The sequence below is a fragment of the Natrix helvetica genome (assembly GCF_964273705.1).
Source record: "Natrix helvetica genome assembly, chromosome: 3".
Classification (NCBI taxonomy): Eukaryota; Metazoa; Chordata; class Lepidosauria; order Squamata; family Natricidae; genus Natrix; species Natrix helvetica.
The window spans coordinates 117,431,140-117,450,039 of NC_138549.1; the positions used below are offsets into that span (position 1 = coordinate 117,431,140).

At 37.5% G+C, this 18,900-nt stretch overlaps 1 protein-coding gene across 1 annotated transcript in view; it reads left to right on the top strand.

Moving 5' to 3' along the window:
- Nucleotides 1–18,900, top strand: part of ERI3 (ERI1 exoribonuclease family member 3) — a 236,655-nt gene that overhangs the window by 52,588 nt on the left and 165,167 nt on the right. Inside the window, exon 5 of the mRNA XM_081946340.1 lies at nt 1,706–1,797. Coding sequence (XP_081802466.1) covers nt 1,706–1,797 — 92 coding nt within the window. The remainder of the gene's footprint in view (nt 1–1,705; nt 1,798–18,900) is intronic.

An 18,900-nucleotide genomic window follows, 5' to 3' on the forward strand; every position in this document is an offset into this window, starting at 1 on the left:
GGTAGGAAAAGATTGATTGTTTATGAAATAGTTGCTATGATGGCTACACAACATAGATATTTGGCTGGTAAAATAAACTGGTAAGATTCTTCCCCATGCTTCTTGGATGCTGCCACCAGCTTCCCTAGGTTATTTTTCCGGACCAAATTCAAACAAATCTCAAGGCTGCAATCACCCATTATTTTCACTATTTTTTATTTTCTAAATGCCTATAGAAATTACGTTATGCTCAGATATAAATAAATATGATTGACACATTTTTTCCAGCTGGACTGTAAGTTTTGTTCAATTCTATACCTTAGGTTGCTTTTCAAAATGTTTAGAAATGTAACATATACAGGAAATCCTTGACTTATAACAGTTCATTTAGAGACCATTCAAAGTTACAACGGCACTGAAAAAAAAAGACTTACGACCATTTTTCACACTTACAACCATTGCAGCATCCCTGTAATCATGTTCCAATATTTGAGTCAGTGACAAATTGCTTGGCAACTGATTCCCATTTATGACAGTTGCAGAGTCCTGGGGCCATGTGATCACCTTTTGTGATCTTCTGACAAGCGTAGTCAATGGGGAAGCCAGAGTCACTTTACAACCATGTAACTAACTTAACAACTGCAATGGCTCACTTAACAACAGAAGCACAAAAAGTCATAAAATGGACCAAAATTCACTTAACAAAGTTTCACTTAGAAACAAAATTTTGGGGCTCAATTGTGGTCGTAAGTCGAGGACTATCTGTATTGCAGATATACTGTATTTTATATTTTTGCAAATCAGGCTATTGACTGAGCCTTTGAAGCACATGACCATATTATTAATATAGGCGCCTTGGTTGCTGGTCTGTTTATAGACAAAGTTCAAGGTCCTATGCATCTTTGGACTTGGTCATATGAGAAACCTTACTGTTCTTCCCAAACTTAAGAATCTATCTAGATTCTAAACTCATTGGAGGAACAATTTCTGAAGATGTGAGAATGAACCTTCTTGGGCTGCACTAAGGGAGGTCATATTAATCCCTTTTGCTATCGGAAAAATATTAGGCAGAAGTATGGTGAACAGATTGCTGTCTTCTTTTTTAGTATTTATTAGTAACTTCCAACCGTATTGGTTGGAAACATGCGGAAGAGACCTTCATCCTGCAGTAGATAGACAATGGCTAAAATGATGATGATGATCAGTAACTTAGTTTTAGCTTATTGTTAGCCACTATGACCATAGTTCATTAGTGATAGAAAGACTTAAATACAAAAATGAATAATAAAGGAAGAATTGTTAGGAAGTATTTATTTGGATTGCTTTGTTGCTGCTGCTGTGTGGCTGATTAAGCCTGCTCATTTAGAATCTGAGCATGATTTTATAAATAATTACATGTTAAGATGCTGAAACAGGGTCAGGGCATGCAGGAAATGGCCAAGCAATATTAATTTTCAGAAGTCGTTCTGCAAGCAGAAATGTGATGCCTGATAAAATCACCACTTCACTGGCTGCTTGATGTCTCCTATTGGAAATCTTCAAAGATCCAAACTTATCTTCATAGAAATGAGAAGGGGAACAGGATGAGATGGAAGTAAGGAGGCGGCCATCCTGGATAAGATCACAATTTTCTTCTCTTGTGATTGTAAGCCTTATCAGTGTTTAACTGATGCATCTCTTTTCCATGTCTCTGAAAGTTCATCTCCTTTCTGTCTGTTTCTTTCAGAGAGTTGATGGGTGGATGGCAAAGGAAGGCCTTTTGGATCCCACGGTCAAATCTATTTTTGTTACCTGTGGAGATTGGGACTTGAAAGTAATGTAAGTATGGGACAGAAGTATTCATATTCTGATGATTCTTGCCCCCTGCCAGCTTTTTTTCCTCATTGAAACATCTGTGCATCTCTTAATTTGGGGCTGTGTCTGAATGATATACAGTATTACTAATGCATGCAGCCTCTTGAATGGTCAGTTCTGACTTTTCTGCATTACTCCTCTGTGTACCAGCATGTAAATACATTACAAGCACAACAACAAAGGACCTTGGCGCTTACTTTTTGCTTGTATAAATATATAAATGGCATAAAAGTCCAGTTTCTTCTGCACCCTTCCGTTTGATACATTTCTATTCCAGGCTTTTCTACTTTTGAAAATATTCTGTCTAACTATTCAGAATGCGTGATGTAGACAAAACTATTTCTTTGGAGCATTTCAGATTAAGAGAGAGTGATCTTTAATATCAAGAAAAAATTTATTTCACAACTTAAACCAAATGTGTGATTGTTCCCATGGTCAGGTTTTGGAGTAGAGGACTAGAAAGCAACTAATATTTCTATTAGGCTATTCAGATCTGGGAAATTACAGGCTGGTTTGCTTAATTTATTTTTTTCAGTAATATGATGAAATAGGCACAGAAAAAGAAAAAAAACAGAAAACAAGAGAAGCTTATGTCTTCAAGCAGGATAAGCAGCTTTGCGGCCCACAAGAGATGTAATAGAGTAGTTTGGGGAATCTTTGTTTTCTACATGCATTTTCATTTAAATGGCACAAAAGTCTTGATTCCAGATTCAGAAAATGCTATGAAAATGGCTCATTTATTCCTTCTTTCCATTTATCTTTTTATACAACAGCTTCAGAGGCTGATGATTAGGCTGATTCCTGAGCATTGCTGGTGCCCAGTAGAAAATTCATGATCTTGTGATTCCAGCTTCTCAGAAGTAAGAAATTCAGCTACCTGTTAGTGATCAGCTTGTCACTTTATTTCAGATTGGCTGTAGCAGCCTTAGTGGTATCACATCCGATTAGCTATATGTCAGAGACTATGCCTTGGCTTGAATTAGAGAGGGTTTGTTGCCAATCCTGACTTGTCTCATTTCCCCGTTTACTTTTATCCATCACTACAATGCTGAGGTTCCCCCTTAACTAATTAAGTTTGCATGTGTTTAGACACATTGCCAAATAAGATTTAGCAAAGCAGAACTGAGCTACATCTCTTTGCAAATGGGATTGATGTGGAGCTCGCAGACTGCCTCTGAGATCAAAGAAACATAGAGGGTTGAATCTACAGGATACATCGCTTATACTTCTCAGTGAACTTTAATTGTGTCTAAAGGTAACCTGCAGAGGAAGCCCACTGCACATTTACTACACAAATTATTAAATCCTGTTTCAAAACTATGAGTTGAAATCCAGATTTGAGAGGGAGATAGCATAGAATGCTGTGATAAAATAAAAAGAACAGTTATTAAATAGCAAGAATACTTTTTTGTAAGATAACAGCTATTAAAATACATTGCTTTTGAAAATACATGCTTTATAGTATTTTGTTTACTTATCATTAGCATTTGAAACAAATCGCAATAAATGTAAGAAGGGAGGGAAATGGTTGTTTGTATTTTCAGTAGTGCCTGTTAAGGCATGAGTGTAGACAACTTGTAGTCATAGTTTCTCTGTAGCCACTGATGTATTTTTTTCAGGTAGTCACTAGAGTCACCAAAAATTGTACAGCTCTTTTTCAATAGGAAAATTTATATACATCTTTTGGTTTAAGCTTAAACACATACAAATAAAACACATAGCCGTCCTGGTAACATTCCTGGTAACACTGGTGGAAAGATTGTCATGATGGAATAACTAACAGTTGAACTCTGCCATGATATAATATTATTTATTTATTGGAATTTTTTAGCCTCTTTTTATTTTTTGGTAAACTCAAGACAGAATACATACTTAAAGTTCCTGTCTTCTGTTTTCCCCATAATAACTCTATGAGTTGGGTTAGGGGGAGAGAGAGAGAGAGTGACTGCTACAAAATCACCCATCTGTTTCTTATACTCAGGGGAAGATAGATCTCACAATCTCCTGGTTCGTAGCCTAGCTAGCACCTTATTCTCTACACCAAACTGGCTCTCTAATAATAATCTCATTATCCAGGTAACAAAATAATTATTTCAAGGTAAAAGATGTGAAAGGTTTTGGGCAGTGTTGATATATGTTATACAGAAATAACAAGACATGCAAAATGAATCTGACTGTACCCAATGAAGAGAAAATATTTTCTTGTTCTGGTGAGGGAAGAATCTGGAAGGGCAAAATCAGGACTTTGTGCTGGTCCCCAAAACATATCCAGAAATAGTGGTTCAGTACATTCGGTTGTCCTGCAAACATATTTTGAATTAACAGAAACTTGGAAATAGTTTTGAAGGCAGGTCTGGATACAGTGCAAGGCTGCGATCCCCATGGGAGACTACTGAAGCATGGGTAACTGATGGAAAGCAATTCTGCCCAGAAATAATATAGCTTACTTATTCTTATATTATTTTGAAACATTTTAGAGACATCGTTCTTTGTTAGGGGTTGATGGCAGCTATAAGTATTGAGACATTAAAAAGCTCAGGCTTTGCTTTTTCCAGGTGGTGTCATGAGCTTATCTGAAAGTGGAAGTGTATTGCTGGGTGTACAATTACACCCCCCTTCTCACCATGGCTATAAAACTAGAATCAATAACGAGGTGCTGATTTTGTATTCACTCTTTGCATTGGTGGATCAACATTTTTGGCTTCCCCTGATCAACATTGATTGGACTGGCAAAGGGGAGACAGTTCTTCCTTTCCTATTCACCAGCCTTCATTGAGATGCAGTATCTTTAACGAGGAAAAAGTTCCTGAGTGGAACATCACCTTTCTGAAGGCTTGTCCTGATAAAGGCATTTCACATCAATATATCTCATGTCAAATTTGGCAAATATGAGTCACTCATTCTAAAACCTTTCTCTCCTAAAGAAAGAAAGAAGTCCTTGAACAGAAAAGAGAATGAACCATATCTCACAGCTTGAATACTTCATGACAGTAGTGGATCTAATGAGAGAGGTCCATTCATTCTGGATATAAAATGTCCATTTCCATTGGCAAAGAAATATTCTTAATTAAAGAAAAACTACCTGAAGCTACAGATAAGAGACACTACAGCTGCCAGGTTGAAATATATGATTTTGGAATCAGTCTTGTTAAGCTTATGGAACCTTAAGCCTAAGAACAAATGGAAAGGACTTGTTTTGGTGGGAACTATTTGAGAATGGAAAGCTGGTAGGCCATGCTTTAGAGGGTGTATAAGAAGCACATCTTGGAAGCCAATTTAGTGGGGGATTTACAGCAAAGTCACAAGTTTACTCATTGCTATAAGCAATCAGTTATATATCCCTTGTAACAAGCATTGCACCATGCTTCCTTGTAGGGCTAGATGAAAGAATTGTAGCACAAAAACATGGCTCAATGTTACCCCCTGTATTTTTTGCCATATTCTGCCTTTTTCAAACAGTGTGATTGGGAAGAGATATGTAGTATTGTTTTCTAAAAGATAGGCATCCTCTGAGAAAAGGATTTGAATTTTCTTTTCTGATTGTTGCATTTGTTGCATTGTGTTACTACCAGGAGATTGTCCTAATTGAAGAAGACCAGACTGTGGTCCAGAAAAATCAGACCTAAAATATAGCTTTTACATTTAATTTTATGGAAACTGGTAAGATGGCATTCCAATGATCATACGTATCTTGTCTTAAATCCAAGTATGGATCAGTCTTTTGCTTCAGGCATTTTATGTGAATCAGCAGGCAAGCCAGTAGTTAACTATTTTGAATAGGCTGAGGAAGCTATGATTTTAGAACTTCAACAGCTTATTCTCCAGGTTGTATGAATTTATTATATATTATAGTCCAGACTCTTCCACTGAAGTTCAAATTTCACCTATTTAAACGATTGTTTCATTCCATATTTTGTTCATTCTTTCTATTATCACAACATGTACATTTTCATAAAAGGGTATGCATAATAAGAAATTGGTTGCGATGCTGCAACTTGCTTTGTTCATGTGTCAGTTCAGAATAAGAACTCAAGATAATTTAATAAGACAGTTATGAAGATCAACGAGACCACCAACTTCATATTTTATATATATATATATCTAATGGCCAGAAGCATGCTGTTGGTATATTTTAAGCAGAGCATGATGGCAGTGTTTTTTCCTTTGTCTCCATGTTGTCTCTGAAAATAATTATACTTTTGTTAATATCAAATAGGCCTACTATTTTAACATATATTTTTAAAAGGATGAGTTACAGTTGTTATTTATTTATGTAAATATTTGTATTCTGCCTTTATTATTTTTTACAAATATCTCAAGGTAGCAAACATATCCAGCACACCTTCTTCTTTTCCCCACAACAACAACCCTGTGGAGTGGGCTGGACTGAGAGAGAGTGACTGGGCCAAAGTCACCCAGCTGACTTTCAAGCTGGTTGTTCCAATTATGCATTATATTGAAGTTCTTTTTTAAAATTAATGTATTGTCTATCAAACCAAGCATTTCTTTCTGAGCCAGGTTCATTTTGTAGTTTTCTTTGTACATAATTGCTTATTATGTATTTTGATTACAATAGTAAAAACTGATACAAATTAAACTTTAAAAAGTAAGAAAGAATGCAGGAAAAAAGAATACGACGAAGAAAAAGAAAAATATCTAAAGAAGTGAGTTCCAAATTTCATTACAAGTATAGACATTTAGTAACTCTCCACACCGTATAAAACTACAAACAGATATCTCTTCATCTCATATCCCATCCCTTATCTATAAGCAAAACATCAACTTTTTAATCCTTTCAGAACAATGTCTTTAAAGAATCGCTAGAACTTTCCAAATGAATGTCTTAACTTTGATCAAATAAATCAACTTTATATTCCTTCTTTTTTATTTCTAACAGTCTTAATCTTTAATTCACCCAAAAATTAACGTAGGATTTGATTTCTCTTCAGTTCTTTTTTATCCAATCACACAAACTTCTTCATGGGATTAAAAAATGTCTTTTGTAAATCAAGGAAAAAACCCATTTTCCAGATCATTCTCTTGGTTTATCATTTGTATTTCCCTTTGATTTTTACAACTATATTACTTTGGCCTGTCATATATAGTTCCACTTTCAGTACTTTCTCTGTCTTGTCAGATAAAATTTGCTTCAGATCTGTCATTCCCTCATTGACATCTTTTGGACATAATTTGTCCATAGAATGAGAGATCATTACTGACACTGCTAATATTGCAGCTACTCATTTCTAGCTCTATTCTTCAAAGATCTCCTTTAATATCGCCAGTATTATTTATTTGTTTGTTTGTTTGTTTGTTTGTTTGGTTTTATTTATTTGTTTGTTTATTTGTTTAATTTATTTATTTATTCTATTTATTTATTCTATTTATTTATTTATCTATCAACTTCATATGGCTGCCCATCTCACATGTGACTCTAGGCAGCATGCAACAGTGATGTTTTGTGTCACTTTGTAAATCCCAATTAACAACATCAAGCAAGCTTGTAGCTTTCTACCTTTTACTTGGTATTCTGTAGGACTCTCTAGTATCCAGTTTCTAAAATAATATAGTCCCATATCTTTGTTATGAGCCAAGCCAAAATGATTCTGGTTCTCAGGTAGTCAACATAATTCTGGTTCTCACAAGAAGTGAATTTGTTTTTTATAGTTAATTCCAAAATCTTATAATAAAAATCAGTATTCAAAATTTAACTGGACATTTTATCCACTTGTAACTTTTTAGATCAAAATATTATTTAGCCTTTTGCTATTTATTTCAATTTATTTAAATTCTTAAACATGTGATTAATGTTTCACTTGTTCAGAGTTGAAAATAAAGTTGCCTCCTTTCCTTAAGGAGCTGTGTGCATGACCATGAAGTCTAAGTAAACTTCTCATTGAATCCAGGTCGCTATGCAATCTCTATGCAATTTTCTATTGATCTGATAACTTAAAAAAATATTTTAAGTGAAGTCTTTTTTTTAAAAATGTATTTTATCATAAAAGATGGGCACTGGCTTACGTGAAACCAATAGCAAGATAGAATTGTGGGAGCTAGGGTTGTTAGCCGATGAGAAATAAATACAATCTACTCTGGGGACAATATATTTATGAATATATATTTGGCGTAGTAGTTGGGGTGAGCTACTTTCATTCACTGCTTGTTTCCTTTTCTAAAACATCTAGCTTTCCACTAGTGATGTAAGATGCTGGTTTAGATGAACTTCTGATTTGATAAAGAAAACCTCTTGTGTATAGTTTAAAAAGAACATAGACAAGGGGATCGACTATCTGCAGAGGGGAAAAACTGTTTACCTGATATTTTTCATGCAGGCAAGTTCTAATCCATTTCTTTTTAAACTACTAATTGTTACAATGCTTTACTTTGATATGTTGTAAAAAGCAAGTCTAATACAGTGATAAAACATACTGGAATGGCTTGAATTGTTTATTGCTCTTATTGCATTTCTTGGGATTCACATTAGTGAATCTTCAGTAATAAATTATTCTATTGCTTAATTTGATTTTACTGTTCTTAATATTTCCTTATTCTGGTTTTATAAGAAGAGTTGATTGTGTCATAGTAAGAATAGCTCATGAATAACTAGGCAGTCAAAAGCAGTTGTTTACGGCCTAAAAGTAAAATCCACCCCAAGTCATGTTTCAACTCATCAATATCAACATTTAGCAGTGATCCATTCACAACATTAGCCTGGGTATGAATTTGTAATATTAATGTATAATATTGCATATGTTTTCATCCATGTTTCTCTTCAGCAGCAGTGTGTCCACCATCAACAATTTTCCTAAGAAGGAAAGGTTGGAGACAGGTTGAAATTATCTAGACCAGTAGGATCTAGCAATGGCTTCTTGGTGAAGAAAACTACTCTTTCCTTATCTCAAGGATGCATTAATCCTTTTGGAACCTACCTACATATCACCTCCAGGGAAGCCTTAGACAACCAGGAGGGACATAGATAATATACACATTAGGGTTGAGATTAAAGTTCTGAGGACCTTGTTAATTTTTTTGAAGAGTTACAATGTCAAACTCACCTCAGATAATAATGTAAGACCAAGCTTCATTTAAGGCTACAGGCCACATTATCAATGCTAGAGTACAGCTTGGAGTAAATCCAACCTAACAAATACCTAGCATATTCCTCACATCAGTTCTGCAAAATTTTCAGCCCATATCTCGGGCTGCTTCCTCTCCAAAATGGACCTAAAACAAGAGCTGCTGATTACTCTTGCAGAAAGGGAGGAAAAATTGACCCCTTGCCTCCCTTGACCACAACAATGCCAAGTCTTAAAGATGGCTCTAATTCGTGCTAAGTTAGCTTTACTCCTTGTAGTCCTCCAGCAGTACTCTAGGCATTCCTTCTCCTGTTTCATCTTCCTTGGCTCTTCATAAATCAAGGAAAGCCCTAGATCCCTGGAGGCACAGAGGCTGCATGGGACTAATCTGGTCCAACTCCTTCTCATACTAAGCAACAATGAAAGTTTTGTCCGATCCATGCATCGTGCCATCAGGGATTGTGCATCAGGAATTTGGCTGGGCCAGTCTTTCCTGTGGTGCAAAGCAATACCAGTGCACTGTTAGATTGAGTAGGGAGGTGGTTTGGCAGCAGAGATTCTGGCATATCAGCAACAGTTCTATTCAATCTTTACATCCAATTTAATAAATACTGTAGGTTTTCATGCTGGGGAGGGGGTGCAGTGACAAGGGGATTATCCAAGATAACTATAGTATATATTCTGTGCCACTGAAATTTCAGTGAAATTGTGCATAGTGAATTTCCCTGGCAGAGTTAATAATATACAGTATTTTCTGCTTTGTCTTGTATACCAAGGGCAGATTGTCCCATTACTTCAGAATTTCTCTTCCAGTGTTATCATTTCATGGCCTGTAATATTAATATCAATTTGGTATTACAAATAATTGTTCAGTATCTGCTTCCTCTGTACCTGTGTTTGAAGCAGAGACTTGGATCACTGTATTATTAAAAAGCTTGCCTTGGACTGAAATTGAGATCAACCTGTCATTTGTGGGGTGGGGGTGTCAGAGTGCTGAGTTTAACACTTTCTTGTTAATAATGATGGCTTACTTGATTTCCTCTATGGTTTTTCTATCCCCAGTACAGGGTGATGCTCCTTTGATGTGAAGTGACCCATTCTAGTCCATTACAGTTCACTGATTCCAGGAATGTCAGTATTCAGTCATGACATTTCTACTCTGAAAACATCAAGTCTGCCTTGGTTCATGGTTCTGACATTTCATATATAAGTAGTATATCTTTCTTTGAAGCATCTTTCTTTTGCATCAGGGCATATTAGCATCTGGACATTCTTTCAGCTTTAATCCAGCCACATCCTAAGTATCAGTGTTACTCATATTCACCCTCTGCCATTTCCCAGTAACTTCTTGGTACCCTTTAACTTTCAGGATAATCTCCTAGATAATCTCACATTGTGCTGAATGTGACTATCCATGTAAGTGTTTGGGCAGAATGCTGTAGATTACCATTTCTTTCTCCAATGTCTGATCACTTGTCTTTGATGTCCTTATCATGGTGATCCTTAGTAGAGTATGCTCTCTGAACAAAGTATTTCACAGTAGCCCATCACTAGAATAGTTCCACAAAGACTACACAGCAGATTTGGATGCATTGATATTCCCTTGGCCCCCAAGCTGCTCAACTCATTATTGACCATAAAAAACCCAATTCCTGTGGTTATTCTTGTGAGGATCTGCTATCCAAAATGCAATTGAGCAATGTCTTCTTTTCCAAAGAGAATTCATAAGCCAGAACTTGCTGCTGGTCAAAGATTTCACAATTGCATTGTTGCTGTTTGTGGAGACACTTGCAGTGACATCTCATCTGCCAAAGGTCCTCCCCCAGCCTTTATGGACATATAGACCACAAAAACGTCACTTTCTGAAACATTTTTGATTGCAATTAATTCATAACTGAGAAGGGATTTTCTGAATAACCGGAAAGAACAAGGACATTTGGTGAGTTGCCTTCTTTTTGGAATTAAAAAGAGAAAAAAATCTTTAAAGGATTTTAAGTTAAAAACAGTTATTCATTTAGAAACCGTTTGAAGTTACAAGAGCACTGAAAAAAGTGACTCATGATTGGTTCTCACAATTATGACTGTAGTAACATCCCCACGATCATATCATCAAAATTTGGGCGCTTGACAAACATCATGTATTTATGATGTGCTGTGGCCCATGACCCTGGGATTGTCATTTGCAAAATTCCTAGGAAGATTCTGACAAGCAGAGTCAATGTAGGAAGACAGATTTGCTTAATGACTGCATGATTTGCTTAACGACTGCAGTTATTTGCTTAACAACCATGACAGCGTCATAAAATGGAGCATGACTCACTTAGCACTGTCTTCCTTAGCAATGGAAATTTTGGATTCAATTGTGGTCATATGTCAAGGACTACCTGTATTTATATGTTCACTATAATTATTAAATACATTAAATTATTAAATTGTATGTTGTTTAATTTCTGCTGATTTTAACTATAGGCTTTGCATTTCTAAAACCTTGGCTGTCTTAATTTACCTCACATTTTACATTCTAAATGTCTCAAAGAAATATAAGCTTATTCATTTATAAACTAAACACTTCCTTTTTCAAATCCTGCATTTTTGGGGGTGAATATTAAATTTCATGATTTGGCATTCCTCTGCTTTCTCTTTTTTCTTTATTTGAGATCAGAGATTTATATGTGCAATTTAGTAAACGTCTTCCTCAGTCCTGCCCTCCCTGTGTGGTTTGTTGGAATTGGTTTTGGGTGAGATGCTTGTAACTAAGCCATTCACGTAGGGATTACCTTGCTATGGACGGCAAACTTCAGCTTGTCTAATCTTTCACACACAAAGGATAAGAGCTTCATGTCTGTATTTGAAGGGGTTGGTGATGCGTTAGCTGAAAGCATAATGAGTTTTGACACAGTCTGAGTCATAAGAACGAAGTGGTATCTGCTGTTTGGAAATTCCAAACATGGGAATGGAGCCAGACAGGGGTATTACAAGTGATAGGAAAAGCTCTTGTGTGGAAATAAGCAAGTCAGAGAAATAATACCTAGACTTGACTATGTGGGATAGCTTCCCAAAGTGATTGGTAGAAGGCATTTATCCATCTTTTTTTTTAAATAAGTGAATCTGAGAAGTCATGTGTAGAAAGTTGTGGTAGATTATACCACAAGTTTAACATAGCTTTACAAATAAGCCTATGATCCTATCAGGTGTTTTTTTTTAACAAATTACTTTTCTGAAATATATCTCTGTTTGTGAGATACGTGACTGCCAAAGTACTGATGCCTGTATTTTTAGTGCTGTGGGTTTGCCACTGTAACATATTGAAAGTGGGATCATTGGAAATGATATGTTCAAGTTGAGGTGCTGGAAAACATATTTGAGGATACTTTGGTCTGCAAGAACAACAAAGATTGTATGTAATAAAACCAGATTTCTTATTAAAGCACCAATAATTGAAGTAGAATTTAAACGTTGAGGAGGCATAATGCAAAAGCAAGAGTCACTGGAGATTTATTGATGCTTGAGGGGAAAAAAATCACATTCAAATAAAAAACAAAGGCTTGGAAAAGATAAGGTAGATACTATCACTGATGAAAAAGAAGCCATTGCTGACAGACAATCCTTGTAAACAGATGTCCGTTAGGTCAGGAAGAGCTGGAAGTGACTGAATGACTGAACACAATAAAAAATTGATGTTTGGGATGTGGATTTGGAGCCACATAAAAGTATGCAACTTGGGATCCAATATCTATCTTTCACCTATTTGTAAATATGATTGAGATTAAGACATCTATTTGAACTATAGCTCCAAGTTGCAATTCCATGGGGCACTGAACTAGGTCATTGAAACAGTGAATAAATAGTATTAGCCATGATTATTTCAAATAACTGATTACGGAAGATCTGTCTGGTTATCATTGGGCTTAGTGTCTTCCAATTTTTTGGGTAAAATAGTTGCACTAGTTCCTATATGGGGCAATATGGTTTTAAGCAAGCTGAAAGAGGCATCTTTAACAATGTTCCTTACTCGGATGAAGGTATCCTGAAAGACTAGCTGATTGGGCAAATCTAATATGGCTGTTATATATACTTTGTGACATAAAATCACAGAATCATAGGGCTGGAAGGGACCTTAGAGGTCTTGTATTCCAAAACCTTCCCAAGGCAGGAATTCTTATTCCATCCTGGACAAATGGAAGTCCGATCATTTCTTAACAACTTCCTTCCAGCATAAGGAAAAATTGCTATATTAATCTGGGGGCCAAGTTAAACAGATAAAGAAAGATCACTGCTTTAATTAATAAATCTGAAGTATATCAAGTCATATCTGCAAGATAGATGGATAGTGCCAGTTTATGGGAAATTCCTCAGAGACCGGTAACATAAGAGCATGGTAATTGGTCCGTTAGGCTTTGTTCTCGAAATGCATGTGTTTGTGGTGGGTTGCTGTTGTCCCTAGTCACCAGGAAATGCTAATTCAAAAGAACATTCAGGATGGTATAATTACAGGTAATGAGGCTGGAAGGAGACAATAAGAACGTTGTCAGTGTATGTATGTATGTATGTATGTATGTATGTATGTATGTATGTATGTATGTATGTATGTGTGTATATATATATATCTTATATATATATTCCTGTTGAGTAACAAATATCATAATTGCATTAGAATTATAGCCTGACAGATAGCTATTGAATGTTTGTCTGTGTGTACGTTTTGCTTTAATCCATTTGTCATATTAAAAAGATCAAATCTTATTTGCAAACTACAAGATTTATGGGCTTTGGTACAGATTGGAATTTGGAAGAAAATAAGCAATTCAGCCATAGTGGTCAAACTGCAAAACGGTACAGATTTCCTGCTTCCTACCCATTGACTTAGAATATTCTAAGGGCTCTGGTTGCAGATCTTTGTTTAGCAAAGAATCTTTGGATGCTTGGCAATCATTTTTTACTTCCTTGAGTGTCGTTTGCAAGTGGCCTGCAGCTGCCTGTCTCTTTGTTAATAGTGTGACAGCAATGTGACACTCTGAAAATAATTACTATGGTGGTTACTCAGATTGCTCACTGTCTTGAGAGGAATGTCAGGAAGCATTAAAGCATGACCATAGGAAGGGCACAGAAACCAGTGTTCTCTCTTTGTCACTTGTAGGGTATTAGACCTCACCTTCTTCCTCTTTGGTCTACCCAAAATGGGAAATATATTGTCCAAGAACTTTGATATCAAACTTGCAGACATATAAGACATGTAGAAAATATCTTGATGGCCATTTTGTCATGTGGAAACAAAATGGATTGCCCAAGTGAGATCACTTTTCTTCAGTTACTATCAATTTTATTTTAAGAAAGGTACTAATGGGAGAAAAAAATCATGTACATTCATCAAAGAGTCATGAAGTTGAGTGAAAACAAATTCCTTACATTGAAGGGTTCCATAGGATTTGTTGCTTTCTCCATTCCTATTTAATATGCATATGAGACCACTGGGTAAGCTCATCCATCACCATGGGGTGATGTTATACATATCTCCCCAATGCTGTGGATGTCTTATCCCAGTGTCTGGAGGCTATGAAAATTTAGATGGGGAATAGGAGGCTTCAACTGAACAGTGGCAAGGTGTGAATGGCTTTGGGTTTTTAGGACTATGCCATTTTTGGTGACACTGCCCCAAACAGACATCGTACATAACCTGGAGGACCTCCTTAGACTCATAATCCCTGTCCAAAGCACACCTGGCAGTGGTAGCTAGTAGGATCTTTGCGCAGCTTCATATTATCTGCCAGTTGTGCCCATTCTTAGATTGAGTAGCTTTATTCACAGATACTCATGCCTTGGTTATCACCAGTTGGGCTTCTGTACTGTGCTCTATGTGAGACTGCCCTTGAAGAGTATTCAGAAATCTCAGCTGGTGCAAAATGCAGCTGCATGGGCAGTTGTGTATGTTTCTAGGAGAACATACTGTATTTTTCGGAGTATAAGACACACCTTTTTTCCTCAAAAAAGAGTTTGAAAATCTGGGTGTGTCTTATATATCGAATACAGCATTTTTTGCCTCCTGAAACCTCGCCCCCTTCGCCAAAATGGCTGTGCATAGCCTTATGGAGGCTTTCAAAGCGGTCCTGGGGTCTGGGGAGGGCAGAAATGAGCCCCCCTAGCCTCCAGCAGCACTCTATAAGCCTACATAAGGCTATGCATGCAATTTTTTTAACAAAAAACGGGCCCGTTTTTTGCTCATTTTGGGGGGCCCCACCCCCCAGGAGCACTCTGCAAGCCCCCCCCCCCAGGCTATTCATGCCTTTAAAAAAAACGGGCCAGTTTTTGCAAAAAACAGGCCATTTTTTGGGAGGTTTGCAGAGTGCAAAAACTTTTTTTTTCCTTTTGGAAAGCTCTTTAACTGATTGATGAGAATTGCATTGATGAAGTGCTCTGCCAGCAGAAAGAAAGTCTTAGGTGCTGCACATTGTCAGCGATTTCCTTCTCCAGCACATGGATAAATACACCTGGAAACATCTACCTACCTACTCTCTCTCCCTACCTACTGTATTTCTCTCTCTCTCTCTCTCTCTCTCTCTCTCTTTATCTACCTACCTACCTACCTACCTACCTAACTAACTACTCTCTCTCTCCATACCTACTGTATTTCTCTCTCTTTCTCTCCCTCTCTATCCCTCCCTCTACTTACTTTTTAAAAAAAATTGCCTCTTCAGAACCTTAGTGCATCTTATACTCTGGTGCGTCTTATACTCCGAAAAATATGGTACATTTTACTTCTGCTCTGCAAGTTGGATTGATTATTATGGTAGTTTGTTTCTGGGTCCAGTTGAAGATGCTGGCTTTGACCTTTAAAGTCTTACATTGCCTGGAAACAGGTTATTTAAGGGACCACCTCTCCCTGATGACCTTTATCTGTCCACCAGATCCAGCAGAGAGGGCATCTCTCCCACCAAATTCAGCAGAATGGGTCCCGTCATCTAGAGAGCGACATTTAGTGGATTCTAGATGTGGATCCTTTTTGCTACAGTACCTGTTTTTTTTGGAAAATCTTTCCTCACAAAGTAAGGCACATTTGATGTTCCGAAATTCCCTCAATATTTAATTTAACTGCTTTTTTTTAGCCTTGTTGTATGCCACCCAAAGTCACTTGGTGACTTTGCATCTTCTGCTGAAAACATTGGGTTCTCTTTTACACTGTTTTCTCGAAAACAAGACCTCCCCGGATAATAAGCCCAATCAGGCTTTTGAGCATATGTGCTAAAATAATCCCTCCCTCGAAAATATTGCAACACAGCAGCAGCCATGAGGTGACCACGCTCGCCGCCTTCCGCACCTCAAAAATAAGACCTCTCCAAAAAATAGGGGGGTCAAAAGAAAATAAAACCTTGTCTTATTTTGGGGAAAACAAAGTATTGTTATTGATACCTTCTGCTTCATTGATGCTTTGTGAAATAGTTACTTGGCAAGTGATAAACCTTATGAACCAAGATGATTGTTATTTTGGGGAGATCAGGTCCAATTTAACAGGTAGGATTCTCTCCCCCCCCCCTCTGTCACTCACTCACACACACACACACACACACACACACACACACACACACACATATTTCCCTTTCATTTAAGCAAATAATTACCATATTTTTCAGACTATAAGACACACTGGAGTATAAGACACACTAAGATTTTGAAGAGGTAAATATTTTTTTTTAAAAAAGCTTTTGCCCTCCCTGACCCCCAGGAGCACTCTGCAGTCCACCCAATCCCTCTGCATCCCCATTTTTTTGTGAAAAATGGGCATGCAGATAGTTTGAGAGGCCTGCAAAGCGCTCCTGGGGGCCAGGGAGAGAAAAATGTGATGTGGGGGGTTTGGGAGGCAGAAAAACAGGGCGTGCAGAGGGTGTAGGAGGCCTGTAGAGTGCTCCTGGTGGCTGGGAAGGGCAAAAAACAAGCAAAAAACAACACTTTGAGGAGCACTCTGCAGGCCTCCCAAACCCTCTGCACGCCCCATTTTTTTGTATGAAAAAGGGGCATGAGGAGAGTTTGAGAGGCCTGCAAAGCACTCCTGGGGGCTGGGGAGGGCAAAAATGTGACTGGGGGGTTTGGGAGGTGAAAAATGGGCCCGTTTTTCACAAAAACGGGGCGTGCAGAGGGTGTGGGAGGCCTATAGAGTGCTCCTGGAGGCTGGGGAGGGCAAAAGACGAGCAAAAAAACCCCAGCATTTTGAGGAGCACTTTGCAGTCCTCCCAAACCTGCGTGTCCATTTTTGTGAAAAATGGGATGTGCGGGGCAGATTTTTGGGAGGCCAAAAATGCTGTATTCAGCATATAAGACGCAACCAGATTTTCATCCTCTTTTTGGGAGGGGAAAAAGGTACGTCTTATACTCTGAAAAACACAGTACCTGGCTCTTGTTTGTGTAGATAACCACTTGCATGTTGAGCTGTGCGCAGTTCTGTAGAAGAAAAACATTCAGGGTAGTTTAAAATACTTCCCCTTCTGCCAAACTCATGCAATATTTATCAAGGGGCCAGGAGTCAGATGCACTGACCTCTGCGGTGCTGCAGTTAAACAGCTCCCGCTTGTCCCCCCCCCCCCCCCCCAAGCCTCACCTCACTTGCATTCTAATTGCTGCACTTGTCCTTTGGCTCTGGAGGTTTCTCACCGGCAACATTCATGCTAATGGAAGATTCTGCTGGGCGGGATGTTCTTTCCTTTTGCCGCAGCAATAGCAAAGCTGTCTCTAGTTGTATGGATCCAAGTGCCAAAAATGTCTGCTGAGATTTCTAATGCCCGGGAGAGATTTTCAGCTTTGCTGGCAGCAGCTGGTTGTATGCTGCTGAGAACATGGGACAAAGGGTCAGCTGCTGTGTTACTGATATTGTGCAGGTTTCTTACTTAGCTTTATTGCACTGTGTTACCAAGTTGTCTTTAAAGAACTGCTTGACCCCTCGCTGGATGGATATTTGTTCCACTTGACTTTCTGTTTTCTCCTATCTTCTTTTGGAGATTGAAATCAATATTCACTTTTGGGAGTCAGGCTGATCTTTAGTAGAAGTCTTGACTTCCAACATACTTGCGTTAGCTGGAAAGGGAATTGATAGATTTGGACAGGTAATAATGAAAGATACTTTAACTCTTCAGCTTAGTTTCCCAGAAATGAGCTCTGAAAGATGAAGATTGCTTTTTTAAATATCAGTGATACTAAAGAAGTATAGTTGGTTGGTATATATAGAAGATCCTGGTTCATTATTTCTCATTTTCACTGAAATGCTCTACAGATAGATGAGAATTTTTTTTTGGCCTGTAATCTTGACAATTTCCTACTACTTAGAGTATATGGACATGTGATTTATTTATTAAAGACCATGTCTGCTCTATATATGGACGGCACGGATTGTTGGAAATCTGATATCCTTACATTTTTGTGTTCCACTTGCTTAAAAAGGTAAATCTAGACTTACTATTATGAAGAAGGGTAAACATCTCAAAGCTCTCGTATTTTAATCAATTGGAATTATTAATAGCGAATGTAAGAAATGAACATAACATTTCCCTACATAGTTCTTATCCATTCGTCATGATTAGCAAAATAAGAATATTTTTTTAAAAAATTGTTGTTTTGAAAAACATCACACAATTCACTTTTTCATGGCATAGACTATGTGTTCCCGAAGCACAGAATGGTTGATCATTTTAAGGAGAAAATATAGAGATAATTGATGTATTCTAAGAATTGGGAAATGTTTTCATTTGATCTTATTTCACATCAGTTATATTATGCTTTTCTACTTAAAATAAGTTCAAATATTATTAAATAGAATACTCCACACACACCCGTTAATGAAGGCCCCCCCCCCCATCTCTTGACCTTTCAGAAGATCTCATTCACTCAGGCATTGGGACCAGGATGGAAGTTGGGCCCAGTGCATATATATTTTGGAATATGAACATTGCAGTGTTCATCTCACCTCATACATCCCTGCGACCAATCCGCTCTCACAGGGAGGGACTCC